Source organism: Pogoniulus pusillus, chromosome 18 (genome assembly GCF_015220805.1).
Source record: "Pogoniulus pusillus isolate bPogPus1 chromosome 18, bPogPus1.pri, whole genome shotgun sequence".
Classification (NCBI taxonomy): Eukaryota; Metazoa; Chordata; class Aves; order Piciformes; family Lybiidae; genus Pogoniulus; species Pogoniulus pusillus.
The window spans coordinates 20296638-20316619 of NC_087281.1; the positions used below are offsets into that span (position 1 = coordinate 20296638).

General features: G+C 44.9%; 1 protein-coding gene across 2 annotated transcripts in view; it reads left to right on the forward strand.

Moving 5' to 3' along the window:
- KIF26B (kinesin family member 26B) overlaps positions 1-19982 on the forward strand; it is a 261494-nt gene that overhangs the window by 225429 nt on the left and 16083 nt on the right. For both annotated transcript variants that reach the window (XM_064158678.1, XM_064158680.1), the window contains exons 11-12: positions 13421-13583; positions 14683-18121. In XM_064158678.1, the coding sequence (XP_064014748.1) occupies positions 13421-13583; positions 14683-18121 (3602 nt within the window). The remainder of the gene's footprint in view (positions 1-13420; positions 13584-14682; positions 18122-19982) is intronic.

Below are 19982 nucleotides of genomic sequence, written 5' to 3' on the forward strand. Positions count from 1 at the left end.
GTCATTGGATGCTGGGGAACGCTTTTCCTCATCCTTAGGAGAACACAGCAGGCATGAAGAGAGGATTTAGGAAGGAGCCTGCAGAGCATTGCTGTAAACCACTGTAAGCTAACACTAAGAACATAAAAATGACTATATTCATTCAGTATTCTGTCTCTGTCTAAATTCAAGAGCAGATGCCAAGAAGAGAGTGTAAGACTAAAATGAGTACTTTGCCAAAATATTCTTGCAGCCTCAACTGTTTTCAGTTGCAGACATTTCTGAGCTTCAGCAGTGGCTTTGTAAACAGAATGGGGACCTACCAGGAACATTATAAATGAGTCCAGTTTGAGACTTTTTAAGACAGTTGAAGGTTGAAAGGAGCTTCTTATGAGAGAGTGGCTGTTTGTCTTGGAAAATTTGGTTTAGTTCATCTGAGGCCTTGAACAGCTAACTCTTTAGTAGGTCTCTTCTGCCAGGCAACCAGCAACAGAACAAGGGGGGACAGTCTCAAGTTGTGCTGGGGGAAGTCTAGGCTGGATGTTAGGAGGAAGTTGTTGGCAGAGAGAGTGATTGGCATTGGAATGGGCTGCCCAGGGAGGTGGTGGAGTCACCATCCCTGGAGGTGTTCAAGAAAAGCCTGGATGAGGCACTTAGTGCCATGGTCTAGTTGAGTGGCTAGGGCTGGGTGCTAGGTTGGACTGGATGATCTTGGAGGTCTCTTCCAGCCTGGTTGATTCTATGATTTTATATCTATTTATAATTTAAAACTAAATACATAGAAACAGTAGTAGTTGTGTATTGCTTCTGAGTATCAACCTTGTGGAGAGGCAGCTTTTGACATGGAAATGTATTGTCAGTACATTTTTCTGTTTTCTGGAACTCTAAAGCATGCTGTGGTAATCCCAGGTAAAACTCCAAGCTATGTAAAAATTAGTAAACAAAGTTTGAGTTCCTTTGCTGTCACAGGCTATTAAAAGATCTCTGAACTGTTGGAGATATTAAGAGCCTACTGAGGAGTTTGTCTTATTAATGCCATTATAATGAGCAAGATAAATAGAAGAATCCATTTAAAGGGGAGCAAAACTTTAGAGAACATAAAAAATGTATGCACATCATTAATATTTTAAATTGCTGCACAGTGTAAATATATTTGAGCCAACATATCTGCAAGTGATTTAAATAGAACAAAAATATCTATAAAATACAACTGCATATTGATTGGACCACTTTTACTTAAAATACATAGTACTTGCTTGAGGACTTAGGTCCCTCGGGTCTTAGTTTCAGTCCTCTGTGAATAAAGTATGATGGAGTGTGAGGAGTGTAGAAGAACCTAACAGTATCCTCGTGCTTGTGTTTATAGATGATAAAATTCCCATTGCCCTGCAGCAGTTGCTATATTTGGCCCTTTGCTGCCAAAAATGCAATCATAAACCCACCCATGGTTCCATGTTTTAGCTTCAGTGCCATGTGTTTGATTTCAGAAGAGATTATTTTGTTCATTATCTCATGTACCCAGTTGTTACATCTGCAGAAGTCTGATTCAGACTCTACTGACTCTTATGGGAGTCTTTCTTCAGTAGCAGCAGGGTTCAGCTCATGGTGACATGGGTTTCCATCATCAAAACCAGACACAGGTAGAGATTTTTTTCATCTATGGTCTTTAATTGCCACGCAGGATAACATCACTGTTGTCACTCAGTCTCATTACATCTCTAAATCATCCCATTGTGTGAGTAACTCAGTCCATCGCTCTCTGATGACCATTCATTTTCATATGAAAGGAGGTTTTGGGTTCTCTTCAGTTCCTAACAAGCTGACCCCACCTCTATGGTTTTCCTCAGTACAAATGCAGAGGCCAAGAACCTATAGGTCAGAGATCTCCATGTTCTTCAGATTCTGCAGACATCATTGCAGGTGTCTAAGAAACATACTTTTACTCTGAAACGATATATTAAAGAGTAAATCAAATGGAGTCTGTGAAGTAAAAGCAGATTTCTGTTCCATTTTGCTTTTCAAATAAGACAACTGTAAAGGAAAATCTCAGTTTTCTTACTCTCCTCAGAAATTAAAGCATTTGTAGAGTTATGCAGATAAGTCTGTACTTATCCATCTTACTACTTACCCAGCTTACTGGAAGGAGATGGGCATGCATGTTGTCTAGGATATGTACATATCATGTCTACATGCCTGTGGTGATTTGGCCCTAGCTGGGGGTCAGACGCCTACCAAAGCTGCCCTATCACTCCCCTTCTTATATGAACAGGGGAGAGGGAAAATATAACAAAAGTGCAGGAGTCAGGACAGAAGCAATGTAATAAAATGCAACGCCAAAGAAATGCTGTGTGCAGCAGCAAAATCAAACCAAGATGTTATGCTCTGCTTCCCATCAAGCCAGATGATTTAGGTCACTCCCAAGAAGCAAGGCTCCGATACACATAGTGGTTGCTCTGGAGAACAGATGCCATCAACTAATGTCCCCCTACTTCCTTCTTTCACTTTCATCTGAGCTGATGTCATATGCCATGGAGTACCCCTTTGGCCAGTTTGGGTCAGCTGGCCTGGCTATGTCCCCTTCCAAGATATTGCCCACCCTGCAGCGAGCTCTTGGGGTGGGGGAATACTGGAAAAGAACAGCCTGGACACCTGGCTCAGCAGTAGCCAAAACCCAGCTACATCACTGCAAAGTACAACGCTAGAAAGATGCTATGGGGAGAATTACCTCCAGCTCAGTCAAACCCAGTACAAGGCCAGTACATTATTCCTAAAGATCAGTAAATGGTTTTTTTAATTCCTGAACAGCTGTCCCTATTTTGGAGCTTCAACCACTTCATTCCTGTTCTACATTAGCACATCACTTGGCTGTTGCAAAGTCCAGCTTCCTTGCCAATAGGATTGCTTCTTTTAACAGCCTGTGGTAGTTCCGTGCTTCTCTGTGAAACAGGGTTTGGAGCTGTATGTGGAGAGGAACTTTTGAAAGGTAGTAAATTGATTACCAAAAATGGAAGCATGACTCAAGGCTTCTGACTATTTTGCTTTAACTTTGTTAGTTTAGTATTTTGACAGCTATGCTTTGTGTGATAGTTTGGGTGTTCCCTGCTCTGTGGCAGAAGGCAGTAGAGAATTACAGAGAGGCATTTAAGCATTTACTCACAGATTATTATTATTATTACCCTCGTGGGGCCAGCCACAGTCCAGACAGTGCCCAAATGCTTTCAGGGGACTCTGTCTTGTTGGACAGTGAGTCTTGAATCCTTCCAGCTTCTGGGGACAGGACACAGACAATCTCTGACCTTGTCTCCTGGCTGCTTCTGGATGATCTCTGTATATGTCCAGGGATTCTAGACAGGACCTTCAGGTGCAGAGGCAGATGTGTGCAGTCTCAGCACAGTCACGCTGGCCACACAGGCTGATCGTGTGCAGGCATCCAGGGTCTGCTGCTGGTAACTGGCGGCAGTGGAGTTTAGCAGGCAGCACTAAGGCAGTGTGCAATGGCAGCAGGGCTGGGCACAGCAGAGAGAGCAGGCAAAGAGCAGGGAAGCAAAAGCAGGTTGCTCACCTGCCTATCTCCTTTTATCAGTGTGGGCTGAGATTAATTGCCCTTTGGACACAGAATAGCCACTCAGGATGGCAGTTAGCTGAACCTTACCATGCTAGGCAAAGCCACAGGCTCACTTGTCCCTAATTTGGGCAAAGCACAGGCCTTGGACTAGGCAGGCACAAGCTAAGTGTGTGCACCTTATACCACAGGACCCTGGGCAGGCCAGGCTCAGCAGCTCCAGGTTCTTTTGTGTCAGTTTCCCATGCTTGCCTCTCTGGTGGAGCAGAATACCATGCCTAGGCAAAGCAGGACATGTATAAGCCTATTGTGGGCCTATCAGGCCTACCACAACATCCATTCTCAGTACATAATACATAACACTCCTTGTAAACAGAGGACAAAGTGTTGTTGCTTGCTGATTGGGCTCACAGGTGCCACTGTGTGTGTGGTAGTGGGCAGCCTCCATATGGACAGTGCAGCAGTCCTTGGTGCAGCAGTGAGCAGCCTTTCTGTCCCCCATCCAAGTACACCATTGTGTATTCACCAAGGCAGCAGCCAAAATGGTCATCTTGCTGCCTGGTGGAGTGACACAACAGTTGTGGTTGTCTAGTAGGCAAGTGTTTGTGCTGAAAGGGAAGTTGAGGTGGTCACTGTACTGCCCTCTGCACAGGCTGTCGCAAGTGGTGTCTCCTCAGCACGTGTGAACCCAGCTGATAATGCTGGCAGCTGCTGAGCTGCATAGAGCTGAAGCACTCTGAAAAATGCTCCCCTTGCATGCAGAATGAAGAGCCCCACTTTAATCATCTTTCTGCGTGACCCTGGGGAGGCGTTGGAAGCTGCAGCAGTGCAAGCAACCATGCTGAGCAATGGGAACAGGTCGATGCTAATGGAGAAGTGATGGAAATGGCCATGTTGGGTGTTGCTTTGCTGCGCTTATGCCAGTATTAGCCATTAGAGGGGCTGGTGTGAGCTGGTTTCCAGAACACAGCCTCAGGATATTTTCAGGGCATTTTCCTCATGTTTCTTTCTGGCTACGTGTTCTCTCCTATTGCTGCCCAGAGGTGCTGGCCAGCCAGTATCCACCCTTTCTCTTCCCAAGGCTCTGGCTCTGCTGCCAGAGGCAGGCAAACAGCCCAGAGGAGAGGTAGGCAGGCAGGCTACTAAGCTGCTCCAGTCACTCTTCCATAGCAGATATGACTGTTGCATTCTCATCTAAAGCAATCAGATGGCTTCACAGAGATAAGCTGAGCCAAACTTGTGATTGCTGTAATGTTTCCAAGAAGGGGCATGGTGGGAGGGAAGCCTTTTTCCTTCTGTTTGTCAATGTACCTTGGTAGAAGTTAGCACAGAGCCTGACCAGAGTCCTTCACTTATTTAAAACCTAGATCATCCATTTTAACTTGGGGCATTTTTTCTTCTGTAAATCAGTCTATTTATTGTGCAGGTTTTCTTAACCAGTGGCTTAGGGGAATCTGGCTTCAACTCCAGCACTGAACTGCTGAGCCTAATGAGTTTCTGGATTAATTGAGCTTCTGTTTTTCAGTTAGAATTTACTGGGAGCTGGCACTGTAATGAGATGGGCCACTAGGATTCTTTTTCTTTTCCATTGCCTCTGAGCTTTGCTTGTGTATTTTTAATAGCTGATTGTGAATAATGTTTGCCTTTGTGCTGGGAGTTGAAGACAGAGGAGAAAGAGATCATTTGGTACATTTTCATTGCAGTCCTCTGTCTGAAAACATCTTCCACCCACTTCCTCCCTCCTGCCCGGGACTTGCACTTGTGGCTTTGAAGCATATCTGGATCTCTGAACTCTCATTTGAATAATATGTTGATCTGTAAATTAGGGTTGATGGCTTCAGTTTGTCATTGCCAAAGTGAGAATTGCATCTGAAGCACATAATTTCGTGTAGCTGGGACCAAGACTGTGAGGAATGTTTTTTTTTCTTCTTGGCTGAATTATTTAAATGAAACTCATGCTGCTTTAGACCCACTGGTTACACAAGGAAGAAATGAGAAGACAGAGGAGGCATCTTGCTCTGTGCTTCCCTGGGAGTAGCACAGTGATGTGTATCTCTGACCTGGGCTGATAAGGTCAGAAACCATGTGTTCTTTAATATGTACCTAGAACTGGAGCTAGGGTATGATAGCAGCTGCTTTATTGTGAGGTAGTTCTGCAATGGATAAGCTGGAATTGCTGAAATCAGTCAGACCTCTAAAGAACAGGCCACTTTTGTGTAATTTTTGGATAACAAGATGCATCTTGGCTGTTTTGTAGGTTGCTTGTTAACAACTTTTATACAAAAGTTGCAGCTCTTAAGTGAGCCCCTTCTATGGTGAGAGTACCACTCCATTTCAAGGAGACAGAGTAGTTGCAGCCATTGGGACTCTCACTCTGTCCTTAAATTCCTTTCCAATCTTTGGCTAAAAGGAACAAAAGATGCTATTTTGTGTGTCTGCCACATGCTTATGTGCTGTCACAGACACAGAGAGTCTTCTGCGATATGAAATATGCACAGTTTGGCTTTTAAGACAGAAATTGCAGAGAGGAGCTCCCTATGTTTTATAGACATTTTGTAATGCTAGAATTCAAGTATTACTCCCCATTATCCCACACTTGGCTGCAACAATACCTCTCTCCTGGTTTTGAATGCTGCAGTGTCACATCCCTTCCAGAGGTGGTTGTGATTTTTCTTATGCACAAACCTGACTACAGTCTTCCCTCAGTGCAGTCCTTTTAGCCGACTCCTACTTTCCCTATCCCTTTTGGGTTGCACCAGCATACCTCGTACAATATAACTAACTGCAGTGGCAGTAGAGATTTCCACTAAGGTTAGTTTTCTATTTAAGTCTAGTCAGCTTCCACCTGGAACAAGTTCATTATTTCCCCAGTGCCTCATTTCACCACATGGAGGGTTCCCCAGGTTAAAGTTCTAACATGTTACCCATCTTTCTTCAGCTGCCTTGCTTCATTCTGCTAACAAAGCCAGGCTTACATGGCCGAACCACCAAGGGCTTTCTCCCTCCAGATGGCCTCATTTTGCCTCTGCTCCCATTGGCCCCATTTCCTCTATCCTTCTATTGAAATTAACAGAAAGGAAAGAGATAGCTAAGCAAACTAGGCTGGTTCATCATGAACTCAGCTGCTACACACCTGTAACACCCACTGTTAGGTCTGTGCCTTTTAAACTGCCCTCTGAAGAGATTATTCCTAAGCAATGTAAGCCAAAACCAAATGGAGTATTCATGTGGTTCCCTTGCTATGCAAGCAGGTATTACTATGAATAAAAGAGTGCATCTGCAGCAGGGAGCAAAGTTGAGACTTCATGATGAGAAATAACTGCCATAGTTACTGCGAGTTTTGCTTTGGCATACCTTTATAAATAATTAGATTACAAGACACCTGAGGGCAATACATCATCTGATCCTGTAGCAGTAACACCTTGAGGGAGTTGACAACTTTCTCCTTCTGGCCAAGAGCCTAGGAAGACATTAAGGTATATGATTAATAGACAGGACAAGCACATGCTCTTGCATGTCCTAAAGATTAGTACTGTATTGTATCCCTTATGGAGTGTTATTTCTATTCCTGGTGGTGCTGCTGTTGTCACTGAATGGCCAAAATCCTCCTACCAGTGGAGTGAGAGGAGAGGGAAGACAAATGAAATATTTGTTGTTGAGGTGGAGGAGAAAACCAAACCAAACAAAACACGTAATGGATCTGGCTAAATAATTCCACAGAAAAATCATCATTCCAAGGCTTTGGCTGGATCTCCCTGCTCCCATGTTTGCCTTTCCTATACAGAGAATGAGATGCTGCACAGTGAAAACTCCCACAGGTTTCCCTATCATCCCTGTTAACAACTTCTGTTTTGCAGAACTAACCAAAAGCAAATAGCATTTACCTATTTGCTGTGTAGCTCACTTCAAACACATTTCTTGCACACATTCTCAAAGCTGAAGGACCTGACAGAGGAAGATCCAAAACAGGACTTCCCATGCTATGCCCCCACACCCTGACCTGTGCCTCACCTGAGCAGCATGATGCAGTCAGCTATGCTAAATTATGATAAGGTTATGAGTTTCCTCAGTTAAGTATCAGCAGGGGGGACTCAAGTGAGGAAGGGGGCCTTGGAGATCAGACAGCAACGCTGTTGGATGTTAGTGGAAGGAAGAGGTAAGGAAAGAGGAGATTAATACTGGGGAGAGTGGCTAGCAGTGAAACTGGAGACTGGCAAAGTCTGGTGTAGCTAGTTAGAGCAACCACAGCAGGACGAGGTGTCACTCTGCTGGGCTGTTTAGATGAGGAGGTGGGAGTCAGGATCATGTTATGGGAATGAGAACAAATAAGAAGGTTGGATGAGAAAAGCCCAAATAGACATTGCTAGGAGAGAATAGGATTGTCTGAGGACAGAAGAGCATAGCAAAAAGAATGCAAATACATGAGACAACAGCTGTCCTACAGCTCAGGAAGGATTGTGATGCTCCTGAGTCTCACTCTTTTTCTATAGCAACAAATACTAGCAAAATCTCATGGTAAATTGTGAATCATGCCCTCCTCTACTGCTTGTCCCTACACTCAGCTACTGCTGTCAGGTACTCAGCTCATTCAGCAGCTGAAGCTTTTACATATGAAGGGAGGCTCCAGGCTTGCTGATGTCTCACTGAAACACAAACACAAACTCATGTGAAATTACATCAAATACATATAAGAGCATGTAGATTGCACTACAGGGGCAGTAAATGTCAAAATTAAGGTTGACCTGGCACACTTACTTTGGCCCCATGAGTTGTCTTGGCAGGATTTCCCTCTGCCCCAGCCTCCCCAGGTTGTTATCTCTTTCAAGGCAGAAAAAGGACATGCTTTACAGATGAATCGTGGTTGTATTGTGATGTGGTCATTGTCAATAATTTCCTTCCCTAATTTATAGTAGAAGTTGAAAGAGGTATGGAAAATGAGTCTGAGGGCTGTGGAAAAGAAGGGAATGGGTTGTCCAGGGAAGGAGTTGAGGTCCCAGCCTTGTCCCATTAGGCTCTGGCCTAATGGAGCATGTTGCTGCTCCTTGCAGGGAGGTTGGACTGGAAGACCTTTGAGACTCCTTCCAAGCTATACCATTCTACGGTTCTATGAGATATTCTGTCAGGAGCTGGTACCACCTTTAGAACTAGCTCTGCCAATCCATTTCTAACATTTTCAGATGGATTATTAATTATACTTTCCCGATTTCCTGGGTACCCACACTGAGAACCTGCTGCCCCATTTTCTCTACAAGAGATGCCAAAGTTAGCTGTAGCTAAGTGTACTTTGAATACAAAAGACTATATAATGACCCATGTTCTGAAGGATCAGTACTTCACGTCAAACAGCTATACTTACTGAAGTCTTCAGTGCTGCTGGTGGTGTACCTCACCTCAGAGACATTCATCAGATACAGCACTGATGAGCTCTACAGAAAAAAGTCTTTGAAGAAATCAGTGACTCAGGATCCATAGCTGAGTTTACGTAGTCCAAACAGTAGATAAGGCACAAGTTCACATGGTAAAAGGCAAAGATTAAATGAAAGACTGAATAACTTTATGTTCAGCACTACTTATCCTGTGCAGCAACTGAAGCAGAGGCCTAGCAGAATAGTATCCAGTCATGAAATGAAAGACTTTGACTAAATGCATATAGGCAACTGGATTTTATGCAATGTCCAAGGAAATGTATTATGATCATTCTTCAGTGTAAGCCTTTGTGTTGTTTGAACCTGGGTATAATTCATCATTCATGAGGAATGAAAGTAGAGGTGTGTAGAAGAGGAACATGAAGATATCTTTTTCTTCTCACTGGGCAAGTGGAAGTGCTAATTTATACTGAGCCCAATTTGCACGGTAAAGTCTCAGAGGAGAAGAAATAAAGTACAGTGCTCACTGCAGCACTGCCACACATCTCTTTTGCAGAGGTTTAATACCTGCTAGGGCTCCTTATGGTGGCTATTGAAAGATTCAGAAAATAGTACTTCCAATAGTACCTCCAATAGCTGCTGTAATGTGAGAGGGTGGAAAAAAAAGAGCTCTTTTCCACATGGAAGGCTATTACTCCATGGAACAAACTGGAGCTTTCTGCCTGGCAATCTGCACAGTGCTCCCTTGCTGTATTCTCTGTGTCATACCTGCTGACACTTCTTAGTGAGTTTAGTTTCCTGCCCCTAGAGCTCTGCCTCTGGAGTTTTCCAGAGATGAAGCTTTGCCTACTTTATTTTGGAGTTTTGCCTGTATGGGATGTATTTAGTAGTATTTTGCTGTGGCCATGATCTGAGGAGTTATGCAAGAAAAGGCTTACAAGTAAGGATAATTTGTTTTGTTAGACTCAATAATGCAGTTAGACAAATGAGGTGAATTGAAATGAGATAAACTGAAAGGCTGTAAAGCTGACCTACTGATACACAGGCTGTGGAGTCTGAGGTGTGGTGTCCTGACCCTGCCTCTCCCTATATTCATGAAGGGCTATGGTGAGTTTCCCAAACTTTAAAAACATTACTGCATGGGTTAGAAATACTAAAATAATGAAAAGAGATATATAATGGGCTCCTAGTACTGGTCTGGCATCTAGTTTTATTTCTTCTGGTGTAGAATTGAAACAGACCATTAGCATTCCTGAAGATCTCTCATTTGCAGTAAAGGTTTGCATTTCACTGTGCTTCTGTGACAAAGCTGGGACCTTCAGCCAGCCAGTCTCTGCGTAATGCAATCAGCAGCAACCACTCAGCAGTACCTTTCTGTGAGGGTCTTCAACATTTCCCATCTTAGGTTAGTTTGCACAGCCAGAAGATCAGCAAAGGTCGTCTTGCTTGTCAGTGCAGAAGTGCAGATCTTTTCTTTGTAGAACTTCTACTCTGACAGGAAATCTTGCTTTTGCAAATCACAGTTCATGAATCACCTAATGAAACAATTTGGAGCCTGCCTTGCTCTTTTTTTTCTTTCCCTTCCTCCAGGCAGAAATGTCATGTCAGTATTCATGAGAACAAAGCATCTATTTTAAATCTTATGCTGTCTGTCAAGCAAATTTCAGTGACACATCCAAAATATTTTACCAATATTTTACTTGATGAGGATAGGCTGAGTTAAAAATTAAGCCACACATTTTTGTGTGATTATGCTCTCTTTGATTTTCTTTCTTTCCTTTAGAAGATAGGCTATTGCAAGAGGTCAGTGAGCCTTGAACAAGTGAACTTGTCTTATGACAATGTCCAGACCTGACAAAAGGCTGTGTTTAGAAAATGGATAATATGACACGAGGCTAGGTATTTTATCTAGGTGCAAAGTGAAGTTGATAGTCATGATGCAGACTGTGCTGAATGAGCAAACTCTGAAATTAGAGATCAGTGTAGGCTGCGCTTTTTTTGCTGCTAGGTTTCAGGATTTAATCCTAAACAAATCTGCCCTTTCATTCTTATCTGATATAGGTCAGAGGATCACTTGAATTATAGAAAAGGTATTTCCTCTGTGTCCTGGGTTAGGGAGGATCCCTCCCCCAGGAGAATAAACTCACCACAACACAGATTTGTTTTGAAAGTCAGGGAAAGATGAAATTGTGTTTCTTGTAGTGTAAATAAAACAGTATAAAGAGAAATAAGCTACTAGATTAAAAAAAATATAATAACCCTAAGGAAGATGGGGAAGGGGTCAAGCAGTGGCAAAGCAGCAAAAGCAGCAGCAGCCAAAACAGCAGCCGGGGAAGACAGCAGGCAGGCACAGCTCAAGCAGCAGAAGCCAGCAAGGGGAAAGAACAAGCTGTGCTTCTAGGCATAAAGCTCTTGATGCTCCAATGAAATTAGATTAATTTGTCCATTGTTGCCATGCTATGGCCTATCCCTGGAATGTTCACCTCTCCCCTATGTCTGAGCTAGGAAATCATCTCAAACAGCCACGCTCTGCATCCATCGTCATTCTGTCTGCAAAGTCTGTTTCAATGCAAGGCAGATGGCCCAGGTTATTTTATATTCATCGTGCGTCTACCTCCAGGAGAGCCATGCCGCAGTCTGCTGATGCTGGCTGCATGGGTTATGTATTCTCAGGAGACCAACATGTTCAGAATGGATTCCTTTGCCCTTACCCCTGTCATCTCATGTTTTGCTATGATAGAAGCACTAGCAAATGAAAGGCTTGTTATTGATTTCTGTGCAGATGTTAATAATTTCCATGTAACTCTGCATTGGAGTGGCAGTAACTGATGTGCAAAATTTGACATCTTAGTTATTCCTTAATGGAAAGGAGGGCCACTAACCTGAGATACAGCAGCCTATTAAATCTGGAACTGTGGATTCAAAGCGGCCTTGGGTCACAAGTGAAATGAGTGAGGCTGTCTCAGTATAGAGTTTATGGAAGTTTGTTAGCTTGTTAAAGATGCCAGACTGACTTAAATGTGTCTAAAGCAGATGGAAGCAGAAATCTACTTCCAGTATTGCTAGCCTAGCTGAAATCTCAGTACTGGGGGTCTCAGAAACACAGTTTATGAGCTCCCTAGAATTTTTGCTAGGTGCATCAAAATATGCATCCCAAATGCTGTTGTTTACTCAGACAATAAAAAGAGAGGTTCAAGGATTTTGATGTTTGTCTGTCAGTCCCATCCAGTAGGCACAGCTTCAGTTCCCAGCAACTGCAGCTTTATGAAGAATTCCTGTGAGCTGGAAATGTTAAGTGGACAACCAAGGGCATATCTACATAATAGGTCATTAACAAATGCTGAGTAATGAGCCCCAAAACTCTGATCCCCAGCCATTGAAGTTATTCCTATCATTACAGCACTGAAAGTAATTATTTTAGCCATAGGTAAATATCAGCCTGTTGCTGTCTTTGCTTTTAGCCATATGTAATTGTCATCTGCAATTTTTACTGTGGGAGAGATTCTCCTCAGGGGGAAGTTCCTCACAGAGAGAGTGATTTGCCATTGGAATGGGCTGCCCAGGGAGGTGGTGGAGTCACCATCCCTGGAGGTGTTCAAGAAAGGACTGGCTGAGGCACTTAGTGCCATGGTCTAGTTGACTGGCTAGGGCTGGGTGCTAGGTTGGACTGGCTGATCTTGGAGGTCTCTTCCAACCTGGTTGATTCTATTCTGTTCTAACTAACTGTCCAGTTGACCTCTACACCTTGTGGTTAAAGCTGTCTTTAAAATCATGTTGTGAATTTCTGACTACAGGATTAGACAACTGCTACAGAACTGTTCCATATGAATCATTATGATGTTAAAAGCTGTATTCTTAGTCCAGACACAGCCCCACAATAAGGCATCAGCATTTCAGTAGCTATCCTATACTGAACAATAGAGTAAATGGCAAGAACAGACTATTTGATTTCTGTCTCAGTGGAGTAGAAGTGGAATTGTGAAAGAACAATTGTGCAAAGTCTTAAAGCTTGATTGTTTTGTGTTTCATCAGCATAACTCAAAGTTAGTGATACTATTGTTATTATTATTACTATTACTTCTGTTTTTATTATGTTACCCAGGCAAGAGAAAAAATGGGGCCTCTAATCTAACCCACTACCATTTTTGTCCTCTCAAGCCTTGCCAGAGTTTGCTTGTACACTGTTCATGGAAGGGTAGCAGTTGATGTTTGCTGCAGTGGCTCCTTAACAGTTAGTCTCCAGTCTCTATACTGGCAGTAGTAACAGTGCAGAAGGATTAAGGCCAGAAGAAAACAGAAAGAGGGAACTGAGAAGTGGATGGAAGTTCAAAGTGTAGTCCAGAGTCTTTCAGCATGCTCAGCTGTAGATGCAACAGTGTAAACTGAGGAAGGAAACTAATTAGGATTCCATTAAAAAGAGGATAAAAAAGACTTGCTGAGCCCCACGTCACATCGTGGTGGTCAAAGTGAAACCTTGCTCACTAATGTAGTCTTAATTCATTTTGTCTTGCAGAGACAGCAAGCTCACCATGTTGCTTCGGGAGTCCTTGGGGAACATGAACTGCCGCACCACGATGATAGCTCACATTTCAGCCGCCGCGGGGAACTACACTGAGACACTGTCCACCATCCAGATTGCATCAAGGGTGCTCAGGATGAAGAAAAAGAAAACAAAGGTGAGACAATATGTAACTTCTTTTTTTGTAATGGCAGAGGAAGGAGAAAGAATGACCCTGAGAGATCCTTAGTAGGGTTGAGCAGCACATAACAAAATAATGTATAGTTTCTAAAGTATGTATGTGTGTACCCTGTGCTAGGCAAGTGGCTCAGAGCACAGAGCAGAGGCTAGGAAGGGTTAATGCTTCAGCTTCAGATACAGAGGAGTGAGTCCAGACACATCTACTATAGCAGATTTGTAAGCTGGCCTCATTTAATGCTATAGCTGTCAGAAAGCATTTATTTTCAGTTGTGCTCTTTGTGATGATGAAATAATAAGGGGTGAAACTGCCGCAGAGTTAAAGGAAACTGGGATTAATGAAGAAGTAGATTCTCTGCTTCTCAGAGTGAGCAGGAGCAAAGCAGTGTGTCCTTTTATTCATGCTGCTTCTAAATACAGGGGCTAGGTTCTGTGGGAAGTAGAGTGAAGATGGGCTTGTGTTCACCTTCATGCTTTAGAGTTGGGGTTCCTTCTGTACAGCTTACGATGTGAATTTGGCGCAAGTGAATTTTATGCATTTCATCTTTTATGCGTTGGTAGCCTAGGGATTGCCAAAACTGGTTTTGTCAACAAAGTGAGGATGGGATTCAGTCCATGCACCATTACAGCAGTGTGTTCCCCAGAGGCCTCTGAATGCATGTTATACAATTGCACACACTGCTAGAATGATCAAACACAGATTGTCTTTCCTTTCTATGCAATGAGCTTTTTTTGTTCCCCTTCATATACACACAAAGGCAGCAAAGTCTTTGCCAAATACCTGCTTTCTTTATCCAGGCTCCATTAAGGAAAGGATCCTAATCTGTTCATTCCATAATTTTTTTTAGAGGTCTCATGATTTCAGGTGGGACACAGGGTTGGGGGCATTGGGTTCTCCTTTGAACACTGTGATGTGTTTGCTGTAGAGCTGTAGAACTGTGGATAAGGGGCATCAGAGCTTCATGCCTTAGCTTTTTTACCAATTCAGATGTGACTGTGACCTTTTGGTGTGTGATCTTTGCGTAAGAAGCTGTTTGCAATGCATAAATGTTGTACTTCCTCTCTTTTTCATATTGCAGTATACATCAAGTTCTTCTGGAGGAGAGAGCTCTTGTGAGGAGGGCAGGATGCGGAGGCCAACCCAGCTGAGGCCTTTCCATTCTAGAAACACTGTTGACCCAGACTTCCCTATTTTGCATTTATCAAGTGACCCTGATTATTCATCCAGCAGTGAGCAGTCGTGTGACACGGTGATTTATGTCGGCCCTAATGGCACTGCCCTTTCTGATAAAGAGCTGACAGATAATGAGGGTCCGCCTGACTTCGTTCCCATAGTTCCTGCTCTGCAAAAGACCAAAAATGAGGGCAGATTGGAGGAAGTTAATGAATCAGGATCCAGCACATCTGAACGAGACTGCCTCAAGTGCAACACCTTTGCAGAGCTCCAGGAGAGGCTGGACTGCATAGATGGCAGTGAAGAGACCGACAAATTTCTTTTTGAAGAGATGCCTGTTCAGTTTAGCTCAGACCAGATGTCTAAGTGCTCTGTCTCAAGCCAGCTGGCAGAGCTTAGTCACTTACCAGAGTCAGATAAGGAAGGTACAATGCCAGAATGTCAGTATCCTGATAGAGAAGCCAAAGAAAATACAAATGCAACACCCAGCAAAACTAAGATAAATCACTCCCCTGTTCCTTCTGGAGCTGTTAGTAATGTTTCAACTCCGTCTTCACCCAGGAGTGTAACAGGCAGCTGTAGTAAAGAGCTTAGCTCGTGTCAGTTAGCACACAGCACCAGCCTGCAGAGCAGCAGAGAAGGTCTCAACACCTGTGGATTTGTGGAAGGCAAACCTCGGCCAATGGGTTCACCCAGGCTTGGCATTGCAAGCCTCTCAAAGACATCTGAGTACAAACCACCGACTTCTCCTTCCCAGAGATGCAAGGTCTATACACAGAAAGGAGTTCTGCCTAGCTCCACTCCTCCACCAGCTTCCCTTAGTAAGGATAATGGGATGACATCTAGTGAGTCTTTATTGCAGCCGGAGATCCGGACTCCACCTGTAGGCATGAGCCCCCAGATCATGAAGAAGTCAGTGTCCTCCAGCAATGAGGATTCTGAAGAGACCATTCTCGATGAAGATCAGCAACAAAGCATTTCTCCAGAACCCAAGAAGGAGATTCTGAGCACCACCATGGTGACTGTCCAACAGCCATTAGAGCTGAATGGAGAGGATGAGCTGGTATTCACCCTTGTAGAAGAGTTAACCATTAGTGGGGTTCTTGACAATGGGCGTCCAACCAGTATAATCAGTTTTAATAGTGACTGCTCTGTGCAGGCTTTGGCCTCTGGGTCAAGGCCAGTCAGTATTATCAGTAGCATATCTGAAGATCTTGAATGTTACTCCAGTGCAGCTCCTGTGTCTGAAGTCAGCATCACACAGTTCCTTCCACTTCCAAAATTGGGCCTGAACGACAGATCCCAAGATGACGGCAGCAGGCGCTCGTCAATCAGCTCATGGCTGAGCGAAATGAGCACAGGGAGTGATGGTGAACAGTCATGCCACAGCTTCATAGCCCAGGCATGCTATGGGCACGGGGAAGCAATGGCAGAACCCCCTGTCTCTGAGTTTGCAAGCACCATGCAAAGTGCCAGCATGATTTGCGTAAGTGACAAACAGAAGCCAGTGACTGACAACATGCTTATACTGTCAGAAATGGGGGAGGAAGCTTTTAGCAAAGGGCCACCCATCAAAGGCTGTAAAATATCAGCTCTAGGGAAAACTACTGTCACGATCAAGAACACTGCAAGCCTCAGCAGCTATGAAGGCTACATCCCAATGAAGACAAATATTATGGTGTATCCATGTATCGCTGTTAATCCCTTCAAAGCACAAGAGACTGATGATGCTGTACTTGCAGTAACTGCCAACTCAAAGGTTGCTCATCCCCACGACAGGAAAGAATCCAGTGCTAAGAAGGATATACAATTTGAAGACCCTTGGCTGAAGAGAGAAGAAGATGTAAAAAAGGATGGCTCTGGTAGCAGTGATGGGCTGAGGTCTAACATAGCTACAGTTTCAGCCAAGCCTGAGCACAGCACAAAGCAGCCCGCAGCAGACAGGCTTAGCAGCAGCAGCACTGGGGATGCCCCTGTCTCCCCAGGCTCTGACAGTCTAAAAAGAGTTGTGGATGGGTGTGAGGTTTCAGTGTCTGGCTCTGTAACCCAAAGCACTGCTCATTCCAGTGATAGCTTGAACAGTAACAGCCTCTCTCAAGGGCTTCCAAAGGCAAGCAAACTGGAGGAGCCTGACGGTCATCTCCATCCTGTTGCTGCAGACAGCACTGGAGTCAGCTCTCCTACCCTCCCCCAGTTTTCTAAGGCTAGCCTTGACAAGAAAGTGGCCTCTCCCAAACACTGTGTCCTGACTCGTCCCAAAGGGACTCCTCCTTTGCCACCAGTGAGAAAGTCAAGTTTGGATCAGAAGAACAGAGCCAGCCCCCAGCACAGTGCAGCCAGCAGCACCACAAGCAGTCCTTCCAGTCAGCCTGGGTGCTTCCTTGCAAGCTTCCCCGAGGATCTGAGTGCCAAACAGAAGGGGCCTAGCATTGACACCAGTGGCAACAGCAGCAGCAGCAGCAAGCTCTTCAGTGCCAAATTGGAGCAGCTCGCTAGCAGGACCAACTCCCTTGGGAGGTCCACAGGAAGCCACTATGAGTGCTTGTCACTGGAAAGAGCTGAAAGCCTGTCCTCTGTGAGTTCCAGAATGAGCCCTGGCAAAGACAGCACCATGCCGAGGGCTGGAAGGAGCCTTAGCCGCAGTGTCATGTCCTCTCCCACCAACTCGGGCCTCTCCCAGTCAGCAGGTACCTCTCCAAAAGCCAACCAGTCAAAGATCTCAGCAGTCAGCAAGCTCCTGCTGGCAAGTCCCAAGGCACGCAGCCTGTCTGCCTCTGCCACTAAAACGCTCAGCTTCTCAACCAAGTCCCTGCCTCAGTCTGTAGGGCAGAGCTCCAGTTTGCCTCCGAGTGGCAAGAACATGTCCTGGTCAACTCAGTCCCTCAGCAGAACCCGGGGCTCCAGCCTTGCTTCCAAGTTGCCCCTCCGGGCTGTCAATGGGCGGATTTCAGAGCTGCTCCAAGGGAGTGCCAGTGCCAGGGGCTTACAGCTGCGGGGGAGCTCGGAGGCAGATGACCGTGGGGGCCTTCCTGGAGACGAGAAGCCAGCTGTGCACATACTGCCTTCGCCTTACAGCAAGATCACCCCCCCTCGGAAACCTCACCGCTGCAGCAGTGGTCATGGGAGCGACAACAGCAGCGTGCTGAGCGGGGAGCTGCCTCCCGCCATGGGGAAAACAGCCCTCTTCTACCACAGCGGGGGGAGCAGCGGCTACGAGAGCATGATGAGGGACAGCGAGGCGACGGGCAGTGCCTCTTCAGCACAGGACTCCACGAGTGAGAACAGCAGCTCTGCCAGCAGCAGGTGCCGAAGCCTCAAAAACCCAAAGAAACGATCAAATGCAGGTAAGATGGCTCCTGAGGTGCTGCCAAGTAATTGCTAGGCACGTTGGGCACAGACTCCCATCTTGGCATGCATGTGTTTCACTAGCACAAGACCAGTCTTGTTGAATAGCAGTATCTGTTGGGAACCCACTTCTGCTCCTTGTGTGCCCTGGGTGCCCAATGGTGCAAGATGCCTTGCAGCTGAAACCTGCTGCGATGGAGAGACAGGGAGCAGCTTGATGCAAGGTAAGTTCCATTTCTTGTGCTTTCAGCAGTTGGTTATATACCTTAAGATACAAACTAAAAGATCGTGCCAAATCCTAATTGGTCATTAAGACAGACCTCAGTATAGGCATCAAGACAGACCTTGTACCTTAGCAACTAGATAAGCAAGGATTAACAAAACCACAGGTTCATACTTTACATTTTCTTCTGTTGCAACATTCTCTAAGGTCATTTTGAACCTCTATTTTACTTAACTCAGTAGTTTTTCACTTACACATTCTGAACCCATGGCTTATGTTCCAGCGTGTCAAGATCAAGCAGCTGTACAGCACTAAAAGTCCTACCATTCCCAACAGAAACCAACACTGAGTTGCTTCTTCCACCCTAGAAGATAGAATGAAGTTGTGCCCGTGCCTCTTGAGAGATGTTATCTTGCTTCTGAGTATTAGTTTTTAACTTTCAAGCTATGAGCCCTTCTCTTTTCCCAGTCATTTATTGACAAAGATTGATAAATTATATTAAAAATGATATATAGGAACTACAGTGCTGAAGCACTTGCAAACCTGAAACCTTTCTAGTGAGCATAGAATGGATCAGAAAGACTTCATCTTTGTTTAGATGTAATCCCCAGAAGCTGTCACACTATACCAAGACTTTTAAAATAGATATCAAGAGCCTGCTGGGACCTACCCAGCATCTGTGCAGCTGCAAGGGGTACATCCTTCTACCAGAACAAGCCTCAGAGAATTGCAGGACAGGGATGAGAGGCATCCACCACCTAGTCACCTCACCTTTTTCCTGGGTGATGTTTTCCCAGCCTACTACTGAACAAAATGCACACTGACATCAGAACTGGTGTGTGCTGGTGTGCGAAGTATCAGAGGCTACTCATCGTACAGCAGTGCTGCCCATTCAGATTGTGTTGGTCTCACAGCCTTCCTGATTCAGCAGCCATTCTGCTCTCTGGGATACTCACCTCTGGGATTCATTTGTAGTGAATGAGCTGAGTAATACATAGCCCTCCCTTTCTTTCTAGCAGAAAGAACATGTGCAGCGCAGATGTGTAATACAATAGATGCCACTATTAAAACCATGTTCGTAGGTGCATGGCTGATTGGACCCTAGTCAGAGGATGCATCTGAAAGTGATCTGTGGTGCAAGCACAGACCAAATGAGAGAACAATTTTTTTTCTAAAGTTCACTTTGCATTCCTTGAGAAAAACTCTTTCCTATTCCTTCAGTTTATGTGGTAGTAGATTTTCCTCTTTCTGAGGACCTGTTCCTCTAATACCTCCTTTCAAATCATAGAATCAACCAGGTTGGAAGAAACCTCCAAGCTCATCCAGGCCAACCTAGCACCCAGCCCTAGCCAGTCAACCAGACCATGGCACTAAGTGCCTCATCCAGGCTTTGCTTGAACACCTCCAGGGACGGTGCCTCCACCACCTCCCTGGGCAGCCCATTCCAATGCCAATCACTCTCTCTGTGAAGAACTTCCTCCTAACATCCAGCCTAGACTTCCCCCAGCACAACTTGAGACTGTGTCCCCTTGTTCTATTGCTGGTTGTCTGGGAGAAGAGACCAACCCCCACCTGGCTGCAACCTCCCTTCAGGTAGTTGTAGACAGCAATGAGGTCCCCCCTGAGCCTCCTCTTCT